Here is a 22,631-nt window from a genome sequence, read left to right as displayed (position 1 = left end):
TCTTCTGGTGCATTTCAGGTCATTATATTAAATATTAAAACTATTAAAGAATTGCAACATAGTTTCCATTATAAAACCCTGTTTCCATCATTCAAGGCCGGACAGCGGTCCTCCTTCCGTAAGGAGGTTTTCCCGTAAGCGGAGGCCCCACAAACCTGTGCCCGCGAGGGGACGGTCAGGGAGGGTACGTGCCGCGCGCTTCGGTGGCTCCGATTTTGTTCTTACTTTCTACAGCCTGTTTGTTCTGGGTGTAAAAGATGGGGGAATGGTAAAGGAAGATCAGGGGTTTACATTTTTACAGACACCTCGGTTGGCATCCGACCTCGGAGCAGTTTCCCAGGAGCCTCAGAATTGGCCTCCTGGGGTGTCCCCCCCCCCCCCGCCCTTCCCGCGTGGGTGCCGCCTCGCCCGCACTCCCAGCGCCCTGCCTGCGAGCCGGCCTCGCCTTTCACCAGCCACGGCCTCTAGAGTCACAAACCCTGCAGCCTCTGTTACTAATTTAGGCAGATTTGGGTTTGTATTAGAGTCCTCGGATAAAAGATGGATTTGGGGGGAAAATTTTTCTAATTTATCCTGTTGAAATAAACAATGACGATGTCCTCCTTTTTCCCCCATTGATCCCCTCCACCCCCATCCACCCACACCCAGGCCTTCCCCATGACGGGAACATTTTTTGAATGATCTTGACCCTTTCTCTGTTCAGAGCCCGAAACTTGGTGAGCTCACCAGTGGTCCCTTTCGGTCGTGTTTGCGACTCATCAGAGAAATCAGAGGCACGCCCTTGTACCTGGACCAGGTCTCATCCTGTCTTCGGGATGCACAGGAAGGTGTGGGTGCACCCCGGGGAGCAGTCAGAGGGCGTGAGTGTGCCTGTTGACGCTGCCAGTTCTGAGGTGCACGACCTTGGACAGGTGACCTGAGCTCGCCGAGTCCCGTTTCTGCAAAGGTCGGCTGGGACCAGAGCGCTCCCCGTGTCCTCACCGGGGCCGGGAACCTCAGATGAGTTGAGATGTGTGGAGCACGGGCTGAGTGTAACTCACACGGGGGATCAGTCTGAGCCTGCGCAGTAAACGAAACTGAGCTCGCTCCCAGGACCCTCAGCGGGACCCAGATCCGGACGCTTCGACTGAGTCCCTGGGACAAGGGGCTGCTTCAGAGCGTGGCCTTTAAGGAGCGAGGCGGATCTGACCATCGCTGCAGGACGTCGAGGGCCTCACAATGAGTCCTTTGTCTCATTCCTGCCCTTGAAAGTCACAGAACCGCCCCCACAGCGGCTCCTCAGAGCGTCCTGCGTGGAGCTGCACTGTCCCAGCTCATTCAGGAGCCCGTCAGCCCCTCCCAGGCCAGCAGGAGACTGTAGTAAACTTCTGACACCACTTTCTTTGTCAGATGAGTTTTCTTTTCCCCCCTAGTCTTGGCCTCGGTCCCAGTTTTCCAACAGTTCCTGGCATAAGTCAGCTACATTTACCATCTGTGCGTTCTGGCAGTTTCCAGGGACTCCGAGGGGAATTTCACGCGGCGAGGATGACAGCCGCTTGTGATCGTCTCACTCTGACGATGCTACTGGAAACCTACTTCTAGTGTTTATGTTTCGATGGCCCTTCAGAGTGTCAGGACCTGCCTGCGTCCTGCACTGTCCCGGCCACGGCAAGTGTGCTTCTATTTTAAAAGGCTGAACCATTTTGAATGATGCCATCGCATTCCCCTAAAAGCCATCGTTTTATTAGAATCACACAGTATTTCTAACACACACTGAGAAATATTTTCAGGAAATCTTTCGAACTGAGTTCTGTGTTGAACGCCGAGGCCCTCGAGAGGCGATGGCCAGAGAGGCCGGTCAGCGTGGCTGCTTCCTTGAAGCACAAGCACATCGAAGCAGCTTCAGGGGCTCCGCCTTCCTTTTGCTCATAATGCAAAACAATACACCAGTGATTAAATATTGACCTGCCCCTTCAAATACCTAATGGGGCGCCACTCACGGAGCAGCGGCCTCTATCCTGCCGTAATCCCTGTGCATTCTCATCACACTTCCTCTATTTAAAAAAATTTTTTTTTATTGATTTCAGAGAGAGGGAAGGAGGAGAGAGAGAGAGATAAACATTAATGATGAGAAAGTCATTGATCGGCTGCCTCCTGCACGCCCCCGACTGGGGATCGAGCCCACAACCCGGGCATGTGCCCTGAACCAGAATCGGACCGCAGTTTTTTGGATCCTAGGTCGATGTTCACCTGCTGAGCCACGCAGGCCGGGCTCATCGCACTTTCTCTTGATTCCAGAGCTCTCTCTGATATGAAAAGAGTTTTGCTTCATAGCTTATTTGTTTGGTCACGAGTAGGTCTTGTTCTGGGGCCAGATTCAGTCAGTTGTGGCGCTGAGCCCGGCCCCGGGCTGCAGGCGTATCTGGAAGACAGGGTGTCCGTGAGAACCCAGGAACTGCGGTCCATCCAGGACTCTGTGGCCAGGAGCGTCTGGGATCTGGAGCTGAGACTTGAGCACTGTCCTGGTTTCTGGGTTTTCTATGTCATCCCACTTTCCCTGTGGAATAGGCCTCCTCAGAATCACTCAGGAAATGAGAGCGGTCGGAGCTGCTGGTGAGTCAGCCGTGCACAGCTGCAGCGCGGAACGAATTAGTCAGAGGCCTCGGTGGCCAGCAGGAGCCGGTGCCCCCAGGAAGCAGCGTGACCGTCCGTGGCTGTGTACTGGGAGTCACGTGGTATCGTGCTCCAGGCGCCTGGAGGCTCCCTCTTCAGTGAATTTGAGAGAAAACTGAGAAGTCCCGCGGAGCGAAGGGGCACGGCCCTCTGTGCAGTGGGCCAGCCCTGTCGTCAGCTCCAGGGGGTCTGCGCCCACTCCATCTCCATCCGGGATGGGCACCCTCACCCGGGGGCCCCTGGGCCTCCTATCCTAGGTCGAGTCTGAGAAGGGACTGGCCTCGCAGGCGGCGTCTGCCCTTCGTTTGCTTGTGACACGCCTCGTGCCGCAGGCCCGGGGCGTGGAAGGCACCGTGCGTGGTCTTCAGGGCGCTGGGCGCTGGGTCAGGAAGGTGCCCTGAGTCAGTCAGTCAGTGCGTTCGGCCTTCCATCACCTGTTTCAGGGAGAAGGAAAGCTGTGGAATGGGGGGGATGAAAGTTTGAGTCGTGTCATCTGTAGAACTGCATCTCTGGAGGAAAATGCCGACAATACAGAGCCAGCCTCCAAAACGGCACGTGGAGGGAAATGAGTTTGCTGTTTCACCGGCACCGCAAGCTGGTGAGAACATCGAGTAATCGGTCACCTCTTCCCCATCTGTACGCTCGACAGGTACGTCGAGCATTCGGTAACCACGGCTTGGGAGGTACCTCTCTCGCTTTGAATAACTATTTATTCCAGTGGGTTAGATCTGAAAGGGAAGGAACATCAGTAGAGCTGTCCGCTGTGACGTGTGTACACATTTGGGGGGGGCACCCTGTGCGTGTACGTATATATTTTTAATTGGCGTTGCTAATGGAATTAATCAGTTAGGAAGGGAGCCTCGTACTCACGCCTCCTTCCAACGCTGATGAAATTCCGGTTCACTACGATGCCCCTGGCAACCTGGTAAATGTTTTCCTGGGAGAGTCCTGGAGGCCAGCTCTGCCCGTTTGCTGCTCGTGATAATCGGGGAGGTTCCCATGGAGATTTGCACGTTCCTACCCCCCACCCTAGACCATGCTCTCAGACCTTGCCTGTGCCATAGACCTAGAGTTTGTGACCCCTCAAAATTTATATGTTGAAACCTACCCCCCAATGTGATGGCGTTAGGAGGTGGGGCATTAGGGAGGGGATTAGGTCATGAAGGCAGGACCCTCAAGTGGGATTAGTGTCCTTATAACAGACCCCGGAGAGCCCCCTCACCTCTCCCACCAGGTGAGGCCCCAGCAAGCAGACAGCTGTCTGTGAGCCAGGAAACAGGTCTCAGCGGATGGCGCGTCTGCCGGTGCCCTGACCTTGGGCTTCGCAGCCTCCAGAATGCGAGGCCTCCGTGTCTATAGTATTTATTCTGTTAGCTGACCAGACTAAGACCGCGGGACAGGAGTCACCTGGGGACCTGCACTCAGGTGGACCTGCCGTGGGGCCGTGTTCTGCATCTCTCACGGGCTCACAGGGTGAGTGCCACAGGCCGGGCCACCCGTGTGTAGAGTGAACCATGTCTGCCGAGCCGCAGGAGGCCACGCCCTGGAGGGTGCCACTGCCTGGTACCAATACTCACAAGCCCTTCTGTGTCCACGACATCACATGACACCCCTCGGCAGGGTCGGGAAACACCCCGGGGTGGAGGAAAGCTCACAGGCAGGTGGCCCGAGCCCCCTGCTGGCCCTCCCACCTTGCATGTGGAACCTCACTTTATCCTCGGAGCACGTGGCTGTCGCCCAGACTCTGCACAGCCTCGTAAAGGTCCGACAGGCCCTTCCCTTTCCCCATGGGCTGGGCGCTCTCAGCACAGAGACAGCCTCTAGAACTCTGGGTTGTCCCGTCTTCTCAGGGCCTCGGCGATGGACTCTGAGGCCTTCATTCTAAGATTTATTTGCACAGCCCACCCGGCCTCACCCTCCAGCGTGCAGGGGAAGGACCCAGAAATTTCAGAAGGACAAGAGGGGATTTCGACTTCAGTGACCAGGGGGCATTGCTAGTTGTGTGCACAGAGGTTGAAGAGGTTTTCGAGTTCCTTAAGGTTGATTTAAAGAAAGAATCGAGAAAGTGTTTGCCAGGGGACTATCCCAGCCTAGAAACCTCAGCAGTTGCTGAATTTCGGAATCACTGACAGTCGGAACACAGGTTCGGGACTAGCTGAAGAATTATTGAGCCAAAGTGACAGCCTCCCTTTCCTTTGATTGTCCCCGTGGAAATAGGTTAAGACCTTGGTTATTTTATTACCATGGAATTTTCAAATAAACCAGCAAATCAACATCATTATTTTAAGATCCTAGGAAATATGATTCAGGGCTTGTCATTCGTTTTTCCAGGGAAGAAACCGTTATAGAAATTTTCTGCAGGGGTAAATGTCTGCGCCTTTTCCAGTTAGCGGCCAGCTCCGTCTCATACGCCTGCAGGTTTGAAAAGAAATAGCGCTGGGAATGTGGGAGTAAAAATAGTTACAGTTGGCACAGCTGCATCCTTTCCCGTAGCGTCGTGGGTGCCTTTCCTGTTTGCCTTGGGTCTCTGTTTAGAAAAAAGTGCCCCATCCACGTGAGTGCCAAGAAGGTGGCATTTGAAGAAGCCAGTTAATCACTGTCGTGGAGCTGCCGGCCTTCCTTCATCAACAGCAGGGAGTTAGTGGGTTTGCGTATACGGGGGCCCGACCCCCAGCGTGGTGCGTGAAGGCAGGTGTGACTCCCGCAGGTTTATGGCAGGCCACGGCGTAGGCCACGGCGTACGCTGACTGTGTCTGCACGTGGCTGGGTGTGTTTGGAGCGGGGGACTGGAGCTGTCCTTCAGTCCCGTTAACCGTTTTCTTGAGGGGACTTTTCCTTGGCAACATGAAGGCAAATGTGAACAGGGGCTCGGCTCCTTCAGAGACCTGAGAGGGTGTTTAGTAAGGGTGGGCCCTCCAGATGGACACGTTTTATATTGTCACACAGGCTTACGTCGGGGGCTGTGTTAGTGTCCTGGGGCTGCTGCAACAAAGTACCCCAGCCTGGGTGGCAGCTGCCATCATCTTACGGCTCAGGAGGCTGGGAGTCCAAGGTCAGGCGTTGGCCGGACTGACCGCGTCTAAAGCCCCTGTCCTGGCTTGCAGGTGCCCCTTCTGGCTGTGCGTTCACTCTGTCTTTCCTGTGGACGGAAAGGGGCCGCGTGCTAACCTCGCGAGCTCGGGGGAGGCCTGCATGGCGGCCTTGCGAACTCAGTACACACAAAGGATGGTCTGAAATTAAAACTTCTAAACTCAAAGCAGTTTATGGCGGGTAGTCGTGTCCTAGGCTGGCATCTTCCCTGACAAAGGTCCCTCTTTACCTTCACTGAGCCTGTCTGTTGTCTTTTTGCATCTGTGATAACACGTCTTTGGAATGTCCAAGTAATTTTCCTTTTGCCGGACCCCTCAAAGGACATGCACCGCTCTGCAGGGACCACAGATCCCCTCATCGTTACTGAGTTAATTGTTGGCTATTAACTCTCCTGCACCCACCCACATAAAAGAAGTGCGTCCATCATTTTACTTTCTGTCCAGTCCCAGAGGTTCCCCTCTTTTCTTTCTCCCACCTCCCTAATCTATCACCATGGATTTCATGTAACCCACTTGTGTTTCCTCTTTGATTGTAATGTATCAAACAAAGTGCAGAACTTCCATTCTCCAGGACATTATTTCGGTCCATTTCGAATTTGCTTCCTGGAAATTGTCGACAGTTTTGACTCGAATACACTCACAAAAATTCTTCACAGGTTTGAGTGTTTCTTATGTTGACATTTGTCTGTGTGCGCATCCCCGGTGTCCCTCTGTGTGCCCACGTTTCCTCTTGTAAGGACACACATCTGTAGGATTACGACCCACTCTGACAAAGCCACCTGACTCTAATTACCTGTGGAAAGGCCCTGTCTCCAAATGCAGTCGCATTCTGCATGCTGGGGGATAGGACTTCAACATAGGAATTTCGGGGTGGGGACACAACTTAGCCCAGGACAAAGGTCATAGAAACCACTTGGAAATTGCAAAACTATTTCTTCGACTCAGGTTATTTAGAAATGCTGTTTCTTTTCTAGAATGGTTCTGTCTTCCTCTTAGTGGGAGATGGTGCTCTGGCATTTTATTGTGGAAGAATTGCAACAACATAACCTAATTCTCTAAGCCACATTTGAGGTCATTGGGGGGTTTTTACTCTGTGAGAAGATGACCTTAGAAATTCATCCAGGATGTTCTGCAGAGAACAGAGTGGACCTTTGCCACTTAGGAATCCTGGCTGAGCATCCCCCATTCGCACGTGCTTCTCCTCACCATCCCTGGGTGTGCCACCTGCAGAGGCCACCCCAGAGCGGCCAGGTGTCCCCAGGGGATTGTCAGCTCCTCAAGGAGCCATGAGAGATTTGTTTCTGTGCTCACCACCTGGCATAGTCAGTGCCTGGACCCTGGTAGATATTTGATGGATAGATAGATGGATTGATGATTGGATGGATGGATGGATGGATGGATGGATGGATGGATGGATGGATGGATGATGGATAATGGATGGATGATGGATGGATGGATGGATGGACGATGGACGGATGATGGATGGATGGATGTATAGATGGATGGACGATGGATGGATGGATGGATGGATGGATGGATGGATGGATGGATGGATGATGGATGGATGGATGGATGGATGGACGTATAGATGGATGGACGATGGATGGATGGATGGATGGATGGATGGATGGATGGATGATGGATGGATGGATGGATGGATGGATAGATAGATAGATGGATGGACAATGGATGGATGGATGGATGGATGGAGGATGGATGGATGGATGGATGATGGATGGATGGATGGATGGATGGATGGATGGATGGATGATAAATGGATGGAGGACGGATGGTTAGATTGATGGATGATGGATGGATGAATGGATGAGTAGATGGTGGATGGATGAATTGATAAAAATGGCAAACCACTTTACATCTACCTCTACTCAGACGTATTTCAGAAGAATGTTCTCCATCGAGGCTACACCCTCTTCCTAGCCCTTGGTCTTTTTCCTCCACCCTGTGCAGCCCTCTGGGGACCCCTGCTGTAGAAGCCACCAGGATCGTGCAGTCTCTTTTCCCCTGTACTGGAGGGGCACCAGCACCACCCTGGCTGTGGGGAGGATTTTCCAAGTCTGCCTCCACAGCTTGTCCTTTTGTGGCCCTAGGCACCCAGCACCATCCTGGTTTTGAGCAACCCCAGCGCCTCATCAGTAGATGTGTGTTCAGACTCAGGAGCAGATCAGCATCACCTGAAGAACAGCCAGGTTAGAAAGCAAACACTCTGAAGAGTAAATATAATAATTATGTGAAGTCATAGGCTGTCCTGGAAAGGGCCCTGGTGGCAGATTCCACAGCACAGGATGCCGCAGCGTGGCTACTGGCCGGCTGACTCCCTCCTTCCGCCCATCACCTTTGATGTCCGTGGACAGATGAGTCAGGAGGCACCAGCACACAAACAGACCCGGCACGGGCAGGACCCCTGAGTGGCCACAGCCACAGCTTTCTCCACTGTGCAGGATGGAGACGGGCGACCCTGAGTAACAGTCCCCAAGCCTGGGCTGTCTCCCAAGACACCCAGGTGCTGGGGGCCCAGCCATCCCCTGACTCCACTGCTCCTTGGTGCCAGGGGCGGGGACATCGCTGCAGCCGGGCCTGAGTCTTTCTGTGGTCACACCACCCCCAAATCCACTGTCCTGCTCGCCGCATAGACCTTTCAAAAGGTCAGACCCCAAGCAGAGGGTCTGGGAAGTGGTCACCGTGCAGGCTTGTCCTCATTTCTCCAGAAGGCCACTTCCCGTAAGCCGAGCCCTGTGACAGCATTTTTCCACCTTTGGATTTTCCGGACAGGACAAAGTAATGAAGCAAGCTACTTAAACCTTTCCTGCTTCCCCTTTTCATGGGGAAAGCACACTGTCTTTCCACATCTGTGGTGGAATCGAACATTTCTTGTAAAATCTACCACTCGGGGAAGAACCCGCTGCTATTCCGGACCCGCTTCCTCCTGTTCTCAGTTCGGGGTACGGGGGGGGGTCGCTCGTCCCCTCTGACCGCCGCTCGCTGGGTTGGAGGCTGGGCCTGGGAGCGCTGGGCCCGTGGCTGGAGAAGGCTCCTGTCTGGCTGGGCTCCTCGGGTCCAGTCTGCCCCTCTGCTCAAAACCGTCTCCCTCCAAGGGCTCCCCTCTGTCGGCACACAAGCCCTGGTCCTTCCAGTGGCTGAAAGGCCCACACGGCCGTGCTCCCGACCACTTTCTCTGTGTCCCTCCCCTGCAGCCACCCTGAGCCTCCCGCCGGACCTCAGGGCCTTCTATTCCTTGGGTCTGCAGTGCTGTTCCCAGCATCCCCGGTCACCCCTCTCATCCTTCAGGTCTGATGCATCCACATGGCATCTTCTCAGGGATGTCCTACCTGCCTGGTCTTCCCCCAGCTCCCTTTCCCGACTTTCCCCATCCCCCCTCTGCCCCAGCACTGACCATTATGTAAACATGTTCTCCCCGTTGAGAATGTGAGCTCCACGGGGGCAGGAGTTCTGTCTGCTTTGTTCATTTTTAACCCCCAACCCCAAGGACAGGGCTTGGGTGGATGGATGGTGGATGGGTGGATGCATGGACGATGGATGGATGATGGATGGATGATAGATGGATGATGGATGGATGGATGGATGGATGGATGATAGATGATAGATAGGATGATGGATGGATGGATGGATGGATGGATGGATGGATGGATGGATGGTGGATGGGTGGATGCATGGATGATTGATGGATGGATGGATGGATGATAGATGATGATAGATAGATAGATAGATAGATAGATAGATAGATAGATAGATAGATAGATAGATGATAGATAGATGGATGGATGATAGATGGATAGATTAGAGATAGATAGATAGATAGATGATAGATAGATAGATAGATAGATAGATAGATAGATAGATAGATGATAGATAGATGATAGATAGATAGATAGATAGATAGATAGATAGATAGATAGATAGATAGATAGATGGATGATGGATGGATGATGGATGGATGATGGATGGATAGATGGATGGATGATGGATGGATGATGGATGGATGGATGGATGGATGGATGGATGGATGGATGGATGGATGGTGGATGGTGGGTGGATGGATGGTGGATAGATGGACGGATGATGGATGGATGGATGGATGGATGGTGGATGGACAGATGAATGATAGATGATGGATGGATGGATGGACGGACGAATGGACACATGCATGGACAGATCAATACTAGGTGAAAGTCATCTTCAGCGTAAGGAGCATGGGAAGTCACTGAAGCTTGTACCGTAGGAGAGGACTGTGATCGAGCTTGGCTTTGGGAAGTGTGGTGCTGTGGGAACTACACACTATATTGGAGCAATAGGAAACTGGCCACAGCCTGGCAGTTAGGAAGGTGGCTGCCTTGAGTGGGGTGCTGGGGTGCACAGTGGAGGGGTACGGAGCACCTCCACAACTCCCCACTGACCTCTGAGGCACCCTGGACAGTCCGGCCAGAGGGTCTGAGGGACTAGAGGTGGGGGTGTGAGCTATACCACCAAAGGGCACGGATGCTAGGTGGGCATAGTTTATGATACAAGCATGGAATCTGCAGTCGCAAGACCAGGGCGAGCCTTCGCTCTCCTAAGCACAGTGTGCCCGTCTGAACCTCAGTGTCGTTATCACTGAGATGGGAATGAAAATGCAACCAACACGCATCCACCTCGGACTGTGTTTCCGGCACTGTGCTAGGCACTTTCCCGACGTCCGAGTGTTTAGCTCTCACCAAAACTCTGAGATTTATATTAACCCAGGTTCCAGGCCAAGGGCAGGGACAGTCTTCTACGTTCATAACAGCTTTTAGACGGGGAAGATGAAGCTGAGTTGGAGAAAGAGCCTGTGCATTTCTTTTGGGTGGCAGCTGAGGTCGTGGGAGCCGCGCTCCCCGGGATGGAGGGGACAGCTGCAAATGTTATGTAACAATAAAGCTGCTCCGCTGTCTCAGAGGCTGCAAGCGCCCCAGGTGTTCGCGCTCCAGGTGTTCGCGCTCCAGACAAATGTGCGGACACCGCAGGTTCCCTCCTTCAGTCTGCATGGTTTGCACAGCGAAGCTTCAGAACTCGCTTTTCCTCCGTGGCCGTTTGGTAGAGTTTCCCTTGAGCACACTCTGGGTGAAATCGTAAGCTCCTCGGGGTGTCTGGTGGGCCCGCTGAGGTCACCCGGAATTCAACACCCCCCTCGGGTTTTGCCCCTGGAAACGGCAGCTTTGATGAAAACGGGCTCTAACTGCTTGGCGCCCTGGGCTGCCAGTGTGGGTTAGAGAGATTCCGTTAAGACTTTTATGGCGAGAATGGAAGAAATGCAAAGCATCTGAAGCTTTCCGTCGGCCGAAGCAGCCCGTTTCCCCTTTAATTCCTGTTCTGCTGTTTGCAGTCTTACGGTTTCGAGCGCAGTCCTTAGTGTGCCTTTCAGGAGCTCGGAGGAGACGGTCCCTCGCCTCCCTGCGGCAAGGGGCCGGGATGTGCTGTGTCCAGGCCACGGGGTGTGCGAGCAGCAGGGTCAGCTTTCATTTTAGCTTCTTAGCAACTTCAGTGGGAAGGATTTACGTAAAGTAAATTTCATAAATTTGAAGCAGACCGTCTAGTTCTGGCAGGCGAACACTGTGGAATCTCACGACAGTCAAAAGAAGATTTTCATCACCCCCAGGAGTTCTCAGTGCTGCTCACAGCTCGCGCCTCCCTCTGCCCTGGCTCCAGGCGCTCACAGGCTCGCTTTCTGTCACTCTAGGGTCAGTTTGGACTTTTTTTTTCATTATTATTATTAAAGTTTCAACTGTATTGACTAGAGAGCGATCGCCCCCAAAGGCCTAATCACGAGCCATCACCATACGGTTGACCCCTCTGCCCCTGTCTCCCACCCGACCCCCTGCCCCCCTGGTAACCGCCCACCTGCCCTCTGGTCTACGAGTTTGGTTTCGTTCGATTCCGCCCATGAGTGAAGTCGTAGGGCCCTGTACACTCGAGGCCCCCCGTGTCACCCACCGTGGCAAGAGTTCATTCTTTCTCACGGTCGAGCCGCGCTCCCCGGGGTACCGGCCGCCTCTCCTTCTCCTTTACCCAGCCAGCCACGCGTGGACATGTCGGCTGGTGCCACGTCTCGGCTGTTTGAGTAACGCTGCAGCGAACGTGGGAGTCCAGAAAGCGTTTCAAATTAGGGTGTGTGCTGTCCCCAGATACTCGGAAGCGGAATGGCTGGATCAGATGGTAGTTCTGTTCTTAGTTTTTTCAGGACCCTCCCTACTGTTTTCCGCGGTAGCTGCACCGACTTACATCCCACTGAAAAGGGTTCCCTTTTCCCCGTGTCCTCTCCAGCACCCGTTATTTCTTGTCTTTTGATAATAGTCATTTTACAGGTGTCAAGTGGCTCACTGTGGTTTTGATCTGCATTTACCCAAAGGTTAGTAATTTTGGACATCTGTTCACCTGTCCCCATCCGTATGTCTTTGGGAAAATGTCTACTCAGCTTCTCTGCCCATTTTTTAATCAGGTTGGCTGTTTTTCTGTTCTTGAGTTGTAAGAGCTCTTTCTATATTGCAGACATTAACCTCTGATGGGATGGGCCATTTGCAAATATTGTCTCTTGTCCAGTAAGTCTGATAACAGTTTCCTTTTCTGTGCAGAAGCTTTTTCGTTTTATTTGGTCCCATTTGGTTATTTTGAAAGTCAGGTTTTTTTAATACTTGCTTTTGGATCAATTTTTATTCTCGGTGGGGAAAGTCACCATTTATAAAGTACACTCTTTTGCATGGGACGTCTAGAAATCCAAGTTCATGTGTGATAGACATGTAGTCAGAGAGCAGGCACTCCCACGAAACTGCCAGGTCAGCAGGTGAAAGGACCCTGAGGTGAGTTTAAAGCGGTGTTACCTGTGGGTACAGGGACAGGTGTCCGTGCCCTCGGCCACTCGGGGGTTGGAGCGCCCAAAGGAGGCACGTTCCTCAGCCCGACACGCTGAACACGAGCCTGCACTGCCCCCGCCCCTGTGGCCGAGGAAGCCGGCGCCTGCAGGCCCAGTGTCCTCCCCCGGGCCGGTCCCGGTGAACTTGGGCCTGGTGATCTTTGCCACAGAGCAGCCCCACCAGCCTCCCCGCAGGTGCCCCCGCTCGGAGCCCCTTCCCCTGCTGTAAAAATGGAAGCAGTCAAGTTCACTAAACGCATTCGGTTCAAAGGCAGAGAACTGCGCGTCTTGTTAAACGTTTGGGCCGCCCAGGGAAAGCCAGTCACCGATCATTTGCTCCTGTGAGCAAGGACAGTTGAACTAGCTTCAGACACTCTTCTTCTTTCCTTTTCATCCGAATAATGAAACCAACGCTGCAAATTCGGGCGGGCTCAGCACTGTTGTCTCAGATGAACGGAAATGTCCCAGATTTGCCCCACAACCAAACTGGAGCTTCAAGTCATGATGTTTTATCAAGAGGAAGACAGTGAAACTGGCCTCTTCTCCCTCCTCAGATCCGCTCTGTTCCCCAAAGTGGACTCCAGGAGGGGAGGGCGTTGGAGCCCAGGACTGAGACACTCGGAGGAGGCCGGCCCCCTGGAGGAGGGAGTGCAGTGGTGTGTGTCCCACTTCTTCCTCCCTTCCCCTTAGCGTCCCCCAACACCTCCCACCCCCACCCCCACCCCCACAGCACCACCTAGGTCTGCGTACGCCTCCAGGACACGCGGGACTCCGCACAGTCCAAGCACACACCCCCATCCCAGCCACGGTGACCGTCCCACCCCCACTCCCACCCCACCCCCAGTGTCCAGTGCCTGCCGAACCATTCACGGTGTTCTAGACTTCTTTTTAGAATATATGCATTTAGATCTTTTCCGGTTGGGAGTCATGGGGAATTTGGCAAAGCACACGCCACACCTGGTTTCTTACATAATTGTCCATTTGGCTGGGAGCGCCGCGCCTTGAAATTGGGCAACGCTCATTCATCCGAGGGGACTGCGTCTTTCCTTTGGAGGAATTAATGCTCTGGTGTGTTTTTCCCCCGTTGCATACATTGTTTTTATTGGCTGGCATTAATGACTCTTTGAAGATAATCTTTAAATGTGAATGGTAGGGTCCCTGTGTGTGTCTAGACCAGAGAATGCTTTCAGGCAATAAGGAAATTGGGGAGAGCGGGAAGGACCCCAGACCCAGGCTAACACAGGTACCTAAACTGCTAAAGTGCCTGGAAGCTCAGGCCGCCCCAGGATGCTCCTCAGGCCGGACGTCCTACCTGAACGAAGGCCAGAGGAGCTGTCTTTGCAGCCATAGTGCACAGTCTTTCCACTTTTTCTTCCTTCCATACTAAAGAGAATCTTTTAGCGTGTGAGTCTCAAAGCAGGACCACCTCTTAATGTTTCTTTTTGTCAACTTCAGATGCTAGATTCTCTACAATGTGTTTGCAGCCTTCTCTGAACTCAGTAGTTGTTAGAAAATGATCAAAGTGTTGCAGATCCCTAGTTCTCAAACTGCAACAATGTAGTTTTCCGGTGAGCATCCTGCCCTTGCACAAGTATCTCTTTCCCACGGCGCCACTGTGGGATCCAAGTGGGAATCAGGACGTTCACCCAATAAAGTTCAATTGGGGGGGGAAAAAAAAAAAAAGCTGTATTTCAAAACGAATTCCACTTTTTCCTTTAAAAACAGAGTTCATGGACCAAGACCGACTTCAGATGTTCTCTCTAATACCCCGCTATGAAGCGTCAGTTGTTTTTCAGGAAATAACAGGGTCACACAACCAGCCGAGGCCGGTTTCCAGGTTCCCCAAAGCCTTGAAAGCTCCCGGGAGGCTAATCGCTGTTTACTGCGAAGCTTCCTCCTCTTTTGTAACATTTTCCGTCCTGAGAAGGGGCGGCCGTGCCGTGAGCGAGGAGCCGGGCAGCGCCTGAGCTGAATGGAATTACTGCCAGTGGAAACTATGCTGCAAGAGCGGGCGGCCCCGCAGCTGTGCGCAAACCTCGCAGATTTTCCGTCCTGGGAGCGGAGCTTGTTAGCCTCGGGAAGACTGAGGCGCTGACGTCACCTCTTTCCAGCCCAGCGTCCCTGCGCCTGCAGGCATGCGGGACTTGACTCAGGAATCTGCTGTCCAAACAGGACGCGCCGGGGCTGTGCTTCCCTCCTGGGGGCTGGGCCTCCCTCCCGCTTTATAAGCGCAGGCTCCGCGCAGAACCCCAGCTCCGCGAAGGCGCCTCTCTCGGGCCGACTGCGCGCATCCCTGGCGCTCTCCCCGGGAGGAAGCAAGATGCATTTCAGAAACTTTAACTACAGCTTTAGCTCCTTGATTGCCTGTGTGGCAAACGGTGACATCTTCAGTGAAAGTGACACCAGGGTAAGGCTTCTAATCCAATGCGATTTCTGAGAGTTTTCAAAGCATTACGTTAACTGGGACTATTAACTGAAATAGTTGGGGGGGGGGGGGTATGCAGCTATCTTGTGGGTTTGGGGGTTTTGAATTAAATCAAGAATACGATGAGCCTTAAAAATCAAAAGCCGTCTCCTGAGGGACTGACTCGAGGGATTTTTAAAGCTCAGTGTCTGAAACCGTCCAGATCCCCGAACAGCCAGTGAGGCAACTTTGGGCATCATGGGTTTTTCATTCTGAATGAACTTTTCAGAAGGTCTCTTAGTGGATAGAAGGTTTCACTTTGGCATCTAGAGCTCAGCATAATTTGACTCGATCTTAGGAAATAAATGCTGTGAAGGCATTCGTATGTTTGCAGTCATTCGGGTTTCTCTAGCTAGAGCGAGCGCAGCCTTGGTGAACAGTAACGGAAGCCTGGGTGGGGTGAGTGCCCTCCTGGGAAGCAGCTCTCGAGGTTGGTAATTAATTGGTAATTAATGCATTTAGTCGTTTCCATTCCTATGAGTTTCTCCTTCATTGGCCTGAGGTGTGAGATTTGCATGAGTACCTGTCCGGCTACGTCATCGATTACCCATATTGTACACGAATGAATTCTGTATGTTTGGGGGGGGGGGGTCATATGCTTTATACGCAAAGCCTATTGAGATGTGTGACAGTTTCTTTTTTTTTAAATCAAATTTCGCTCCATAACTGTGCTGGGCTTGCAGCCAGGGCTGTAGTTTTTGACTAGATGCCGGAGCCCATTCTGTGTAAGGTACAGCGTGGGTTTACTGTTAGCCGTATGAGCGAAACCGCGGCTTCGTCAAGTGAAGCAGAGGTGCCATCCAACAGCTACAATAACCAGACGTAAGTTAGAACCACAGGAGTATTTATAGGAGAAGGTATAACAGTGACATGGATTTAACAGATAACTCGCGTTCTCTGTGCTCTGTCCCGAGCCCTGACTTGTATTCTAAAAATATTCACCAAGTCACCTCTCCCGAATTATGAATCATAACTTCAAAACTGAACAGTTAGTCACAGTGCCTGTTAATGAGGTCATGCGAGACTCCGAATCTATGCAGACCCCGTGCCAGGAGCTTGCCCAAGCTCGAGAGAGGTGGAGAAAGGCCCTGGGCGGCCAGAGGCGGGCCGGCGTGAGCCTGTGCTTGGCCGGCTCTCACTTTCCCTCTGCAAGACCCCTCGCGGGAGAGCACAGAGGTTTCCATAAGCTAAAGAAAAGCCAGGGAATTCAAGGCGTGAAAGTTTGAACGTAAGTTAGAACCACAGGAGTATTTATAGGAGAAGGTATAATAGTGACATGGATTTAACAGATAACTCGCCCTAAACCCCCCTAACAACCTGCCTGGTGGAAGGGACACTTCCCCGGACGCCCCTTCCCTCCCCGCTGCCCAGCCCCGAATATTCTAGAAGGTGCTCTTGAGTGGAATCCCCTCTCCCCTCTGCAGGAGCAGGGTGCTTCCCATAGGTCCGCCCGGGTCCTCGGTGGGCCCATCTCCTCCCTGCATCACTCACCTGTGTGGAGGGCACTCCGCCCTGGCACCCTGCTCGGCCAGAGACACTGAAAGTCTTTCAGGTTCTGACTGTCCGTCTGGTCTCTCTCTCTGGCTGGAAGCCCGAGAGGCTGCCATGGACACCCAGCACCCCCCCCCCCCCCCGTGCACCCTCAGGGACACCTCCAGCCCGGAGAGGGGCTCTGCTCAGAGCTTGTCCGGGCGGCTGACCGGCTCTTTCCCAAGCCCAGGCGTGCGGGCACTGGACTCGGCATCTCGGCTCTACGCGCTCTTGCTGTTTCATCATTGCCACCTGCCCCGTCACACTCGAGACGTATATTAAAGCCAGATGCAGAAGTGGGTCCCTTTGCAGGACACTGATTTTTAGACCAGCATTACTTTAGAGAAATAAAAAGCAACAGATTGAGTGAGAAACTCATAGTGGGGGAAAATTTAACTCCCTTCCTTTACATGAAAAAGTGAAAGGCTGCTTATTAACTTGTTTTCCAATTCTGTAAAAATGGTTTTCTCACATTAGCTGCATAAAGAGACATTTGGCGGGTCCTGAGCTGAGCTGTGGGACCGGAGTCACTGGGCTGAGGAAGGTCATTGGACGTAGGAACTGTCGGGCCAGAGGGGCGACAGGTGACCCGAGCGTACCTCTTAGCAACGCCCGTTCTAGTGTAAAAGGAGTGTTTCTGTGACCGGGAGAAGTGTGGGGCTTGTCCGCCGGTTAAATGAATTTCGTCAAACATTCTTCCTTTCCTACAAAACCGCCCGTGTTAAAATGAGAAGGGCGGGGACTCCGTCCTGTCCAGGAAACGGGGGTCCTGGGAGGGAGCGAGAATCCGCCGCCGTGGCAAGAAATGTCAGGGAGCCCCCTAGCCCAGGGTCAGACGCAGGTATAAGTTTTAACTCCTTTTACTTCTGTTTTCCAGGCCAAGTTTGAATCCCTCTTTAGGACGTACGACAAGGACATCACCTTCCAGTACTTCAAGAGCTTCAAGCGGGTCAGAATCAACTTCAGCAACCCCCTGTCCGCCGCGGACGCCCGGCTGCGGCTGCACAAGACCGAGTTTCTCGGGAAGGAGATGAAATTGTATTTCGCTCAGGTGCGTGGAGGTCACTGACCTGGAGCTTCTCCTCCCCCCTCCGCCCTGTTACAAAGTAGCTAATACGGAGACGGCGTCATACATTGTTTCCAACTCCACGAGCGCATCCCGAGGAAGGCAGAACCCATCCTCTGGGCTGCCCGTGTCTCCCCGATTCCCAGAAAACATGGGGGTGTCTTTGAAGGTGACCTCGTGAGTGGCCGGGGTGGAGCAGGGGAGGGACGAGGCCGTGGCAGTGGCGGGTGGCCGTGGCTGCGCAGCCCCCGATTCCTGATTCCTGCAGGGGCTTTCTTGCATTCGCTCGAGGACAGGAGCAGGCCGGGCGGGCCCAAGGGGACCCGCGTGGCCCGCTCCCGCCCTGAGAATTCAGTCTGCCGGCTGCCCCTGCGCCTCGGCGCGGCCCCCAGGCTGTGAGCTGGGTTTGCCGTCTCCCCGCTAACCCCGTCCAGGGCTCTCCCAGGCGACGGTCCATGTGAGGGCGCAACGGGTGTAGCAGGGGGCTAGCGGCCTGCGGGGGGTCTGGAGGCTGCTCCCTGCGTATCCCGCGTTCCCCACGCTGTGGGGGAGCCCCCCCAGGGACGCTTCCTGACCCCAGAGGGGCATAGCTGCGCTTTAAGCTGGGGCGCCTGCCCCGCCCCTCGGGGTGAGCGTGGGCGCTGCCTTCACGGGGTGCTTGTCCTTGCTGCCTGTGGTGGGGTTTCGGGCCTTCGGATAAGCAACTGCATAGTCCCCCATGGCTTTTTCTGATTATTCAAGTAAACGCATGTGACAGTTGGGGCTGTGGGTGTATGAAACTACAAAGAAAGCCCAAATTGATAAGATTTTGATGTCAGATCTTTCCGAACAGCCCTCTAATAACTGGTAGGAATTATAAGCCCCCGCTAGGGTCATAGGTTATTTTTCCGTGTTATTATTTTTTTATCTCCTGGAAGGGGGATGTTTTTTCCTTCCTCACTTTTGGCATCTGACTCAGAGCCCCAGAGGGAGGGAATTTCGGGGCTGCCACTGGGCGGGTGGGGGTCCTGGGTCCCCGTCTCTACCCTGTCCCCGAGGAACAGCATCGTCTCAGAGCTGTTAGCCTCCGACGCTCCGGCGCTGCCTCCGGGGTGAGGGGCTGGAGGGGGGATGTCCGGACGCATTCTGTCCATTTCCGTCGGTCTTAGTCAAGCGCGGGCACTGGCGAGTCGCAGCCCTGGGAGGGGCTCCCATTCACGCTGGCACCATAACCAGGGCTCAGGCACCCTTAGGGCCGCTTTACGATGCCCCTGACACGGACCCGCCCTCTCACGCCCGCATCCTCGAGCGCCATCCGGCGCTGCTGCATCCCGGGTTCGTTTCTCTCCGCAGACTTTGCACATAGGGAGTTCACACCTGGCCCCACCGAACCCGGACAAGCAGTTTCTGATCTCTCCCCCCGCCTCGCCGCCCGTCGGCTGGAAGCAAGTGGAGGACGCCACCCCCGTCATCAATTATGATCTCTTATATGCCATCTCCAAGCTGGGGCCAGGTAAGCGGGCGTCCCGGTGGGGAGGGGCAGGTGACACGAGAGGCGGTGCCGAGGACCCCAGAGGCAGATGCGCGTGGGCATCGGGGAGGCGTGGCATCCCCATTGCCCTTTCCACACAGACCCCCCCTCCCCCCGTGTGATTGGTGCCAGCGTGCGTCACCTCTGTCTGCACTTTCTGCTTCAGCGCGGCTCGTGCCGGGAGCGTGCGCACCCCTGGCCGCGGTCTTTAGGGAGGTGTCGGTACAACAGGGACGTAGTTGGTCATGGGGACCCAACGCCGTGGGCCCTCCTGGCCCCGGCCCCTCACCCGCTGAGCAGTCGGTGTGGGCACCCGCCACCCCAGGTCCTGTCGCTCCGGGTGGGAGTGAGAGTCAGACGGAAAAGGTAACGGGGATGCTCAGAGAGGAGAGTTCTGTCACCGATCAGATTTTCGCCGCCCTTCTCAATGCTGGAGGGAACGCAGAACCTACTGTGAAAATGAGCCCAGCCAGGCTCCCCGTCTGGCCCAGGGGCTGCTCCCCTGCTGAGCTGCCAGGGGGAGAGGTCCAGTCCTCCCAGGGACGGGTGTGAGCGAGCCTGCAGGAGGCGGGCACCCTGCCTCAGGCTCCTCCTCTGTGAAATGGGTGCTGATTTCCTGGCGGAGCTGCGGGCTGTACGCGAGCTCATCCCGTAAAAAGCAGCCCCAGCCGGGCCCGGCCCGTGGGCAGCGCTCGGTGCGTGGTTTTAGGGAACAGTAAGATGCTGGTGCTCCTGGCCTGTCTGATAGAGGGCTTGGGCGAATCTCGGGGTGAACAGGTGGGGCCCCCTCCTGCCTGGTCCGTGTAGCGAAAGGAATAAAGGCTGAGACCATCAGCTCCTAGTTTCTCCTTGACCGGCAGACATTCCTTTGGGCCGAGGGTTTTATTTTCTTGGGCCATCAGCAGTTTCATATTGAAAAGATTACATTTCTGAAAACATCACCCGGACGGAAATTTCCTCCGAGGTGGAAAGCAGGGATCACCTTTCTGACCGCCGACGGTGCGTGAAGGTCAGGGTGGGAGGGCCGGTCTGAGGACGCGTGTGCTCCTCCGGCAACCCCTGGCCAAGGCTGAGGCCGGAGCCCGGGGTTAGAGCAGCGGGGAGACGGGGTCTCTGGGGGGAGGAGAGTCAGACCCCGCCCGGGACACAAAGTGCTGCTGAGAAGAGTCCTCCCACACTCGGGTCACCACTTCTTTGCAGAAGGCTGATTTGAGAAGGCTTATTTTTTAGAAACTAGACACCGTCAAATCACTTTGCCCTCAGTTTGCTTAACAATGAGCTTGACTAATGTAGTTCATGGCCCGGCTGTGCTTTGCAGCCTGCAAGGTGGCAGAGACTTTGCCGCTGGGGTCCTGCGCCCGCGCTCTCTGGGTTGGGACTGATGGGTAGGTGGGTAGGATTTGTGAGCAGCGTCCTGGCCAAGGTTTCGAGTCATCCACCTGACCCTCCACCATACCCCCCCCAGCAGAGAAATGTGGATCCAGAGCGTGTCTGGCCGCGTCCCTCGGTCCCCGCGGACTGTGCACGAAGCGTGGCCCAGCAGCCCCCAGATGCGTTCCCGGGTGCCCTCGCTTTGGGGCTCCCTTGCTCCTGCCCGAGTTACCCTGCCATTGATTTCTTCCTCTAGGGGAAAAGTATGAACTGCACGCGGCCACCGACACGACGCCCAGCGTGGTGGTCCATGTGTGCGACAGCGACCAGGAGACTGAGGAAGAGCTGGACAGAACCAGGAGGCCCAAGCCCAGAATTATCCAGACCCGACGGCCGGAGTACACGCCCATCCACTTGAGCTGAGCGGCCCCGACCAGGGGTCCGGGTCACACTCGCGGGGAGGCCCGTTTTACTGTGAGAGCACCGGGCGCGACCTTGGGAGCAGCAGCCGTGGCCCAGGTGGCGGGATCCGGTGCACGCTGCTCGGCAGAGGCTCGGGGCTCGGGCTCCGGCTCTGACACCGCATGTCACTCACTGTTCACGGCCCCGGGAATGTCCCGGGCCAGCCACGGCGCCTGGGTGATCGCACACAGACTTTAGGGGACGTCCTGAGAAACCCGATAACTAGTGTTTTGTGCTCGTTTTTCCCGGTGGTTCTGCTTTTGCTGAGGGCAGGCTGATCACGGGGCCCGGGTCCGTCCCAGGCAGCCCTTGGGGTGGACCCTGTCCTGCCGGGAGAGGCACCGTGATCACCGAGAGCTTTGAGAACCGCTGTGCAGCGTGGAAACTGTAGCGTCCTCCTCCCTCGTGCCTGCTGTCCCTGCATGTGTGTCACTGGCCCCCCAGAACTAACCTCTGTGCGTGTGGAGTCGCACCCCGGTCACCCCGCGTGTGTCTGGAAGACAGGAGAGCGTCGGGAAGCCGCCAGCTTCCAGTCCACGACTCCTCGCAGCACCGCTCCCCCCAGGCCCCCCCCCCGGGGCCGCTCGTCCTGTCGGGGGCACCCCCTGCGCTCTTCCTGAAGGAGTCCGTCCAGAGTCCTAGGCAGGGCCCGCGTCCAGCATTCGGAGACGTTGGACTCTCGGTGGGCGAGACGTTTCAGCCTCGGCGCCTTGGCTCGGACGTGGGTCTCCTCTGTTTCTGTCACCTGGCGTTTGTAATGTCCCAGCCGGAACCTGCCCTGGGAGTTGCTGGTTAAGGTCGTTGATTTTTTTTTTACCCGCTGGAACATCACGGTGAACTTGTAAATAAAGCCGAGGACACACACTCCTCCCTCTGTGCACGCGGGCGGGATACGCAGCAGCGGGAGGTGGCGGGAGCTGCGGCGACCCGCCCGGGACTCGCGCCCTGTAGGAGACACCGGACAGCCGACCGGACTCGGACTCAGAGCCCGCGGGCGGCGGGGGCCTGGGGGCCTGAGGCGCTCGGTGCGTCCCTGCTTGTCCCGCGGGTCGGCCCCGCGGTTGTCGTCTGCGACTTTTCCTAGCTGCACTGTGTGCGTCCGGCAGACAGGCGTTCCCTTGGCCTTAGAGCACCGTCGCGGAGCCGTGGCGCTGAAGCCCCGGGCCGGGAGCGGTGCGCTTCGGGATGAGGCCCGTGGTTCTCTTCAGGAGCGGAGGCGCTCGGCTGGTCACACCAAGAAGCCGGATGCTCTCCAACCCTGTTGGCAGCACCGGGCGGGCTGGGGCCGGTGCGGAGACGTCGCGTCGCTTTTCGGTGTCCCTGGCTAAGTGCTTTTAAACTGGAGAGACAACCTCAGAGTATTTTTTCTAACTGCGTTCTATAATAAATTGACATGACATGCTCTTACGGAAAAGCTACCTGTTGTCATTTTATTTCTAATGGTCCGTCTGCGGGCCCTCTGACCTCCACCGTCTCGGAAGGACCCATTCCTTCGTCGGTGGGAGTTTAGAAACCGCTCCTTCGTGGGCGTGGCTCACGGAGGGTCAGCCACACCGAGGCACACGCTAAGTGAAGGGGACAGTGGG

The 22,631-nt window shown here is 55.1% G+C and overlaps 1 protein-coding gene across 2 annotated transcripts in view; it reads left to right on the top strand.

Annotated features, from left to right (window-relative positions):
• RCAN1 (regulator of calcineurin 1) overlaps positions 1–21,605 on the top strand; it is a 48,744-nt gene extending 27,139 nt beyond the window's left edge. The window contains exons 1-4 of one of the 2 annotated variants that reach the window (XM_016218287.2): positions 14,930–15,049; positions 17,514–17,687; positions 19,035–19,194; positions 20,840–21,605. In XM_016218287.2, coding sequence (XP_016073773.1) covers positions 14,963–15,049; positions 17,514–17,687; positions 19,035–19,194; positions 20,840–21,006 — 588 coding nt within the window. In that variant the 5' untranslated portion in view covers positions 14,930–14,962 and the 3' untranslated portion in view covers positions 21,007–21,605. Of the gene's footprint in view, positions 1–14,929; positions 15,050–17,513; positions 17,688–19,034; positions 19,195–20,839 lie in introns of those variants that run through there. The other variant, XM_087818020.1, reaches the window with a different exon arrangement.
• The last annotated feature ends 1,026 nt before the right edge of the window (positions 21,606–22,631 follow it).

This window comes from Miniopterus natalensis, chromosome 6 (genome assembly GCF_054644295.1).
Source record: "Miniopterus natalensis isolate mMinNat1 chromosome 6, mMinNat1.hap1, whole genome shotgun sequence".
Lineage (NCBI taxonomy): Eukaryota > Metazoa > Chordata > Mammalia > Chiroptera > Miniopteridae > Miniopterus > Miniopterus natalensis.
The sequence above is the reverse complement of the archived record's forward strand: the minus strand, read 5'-3'. Positions and strand labels throughout refer to the sequence as shown.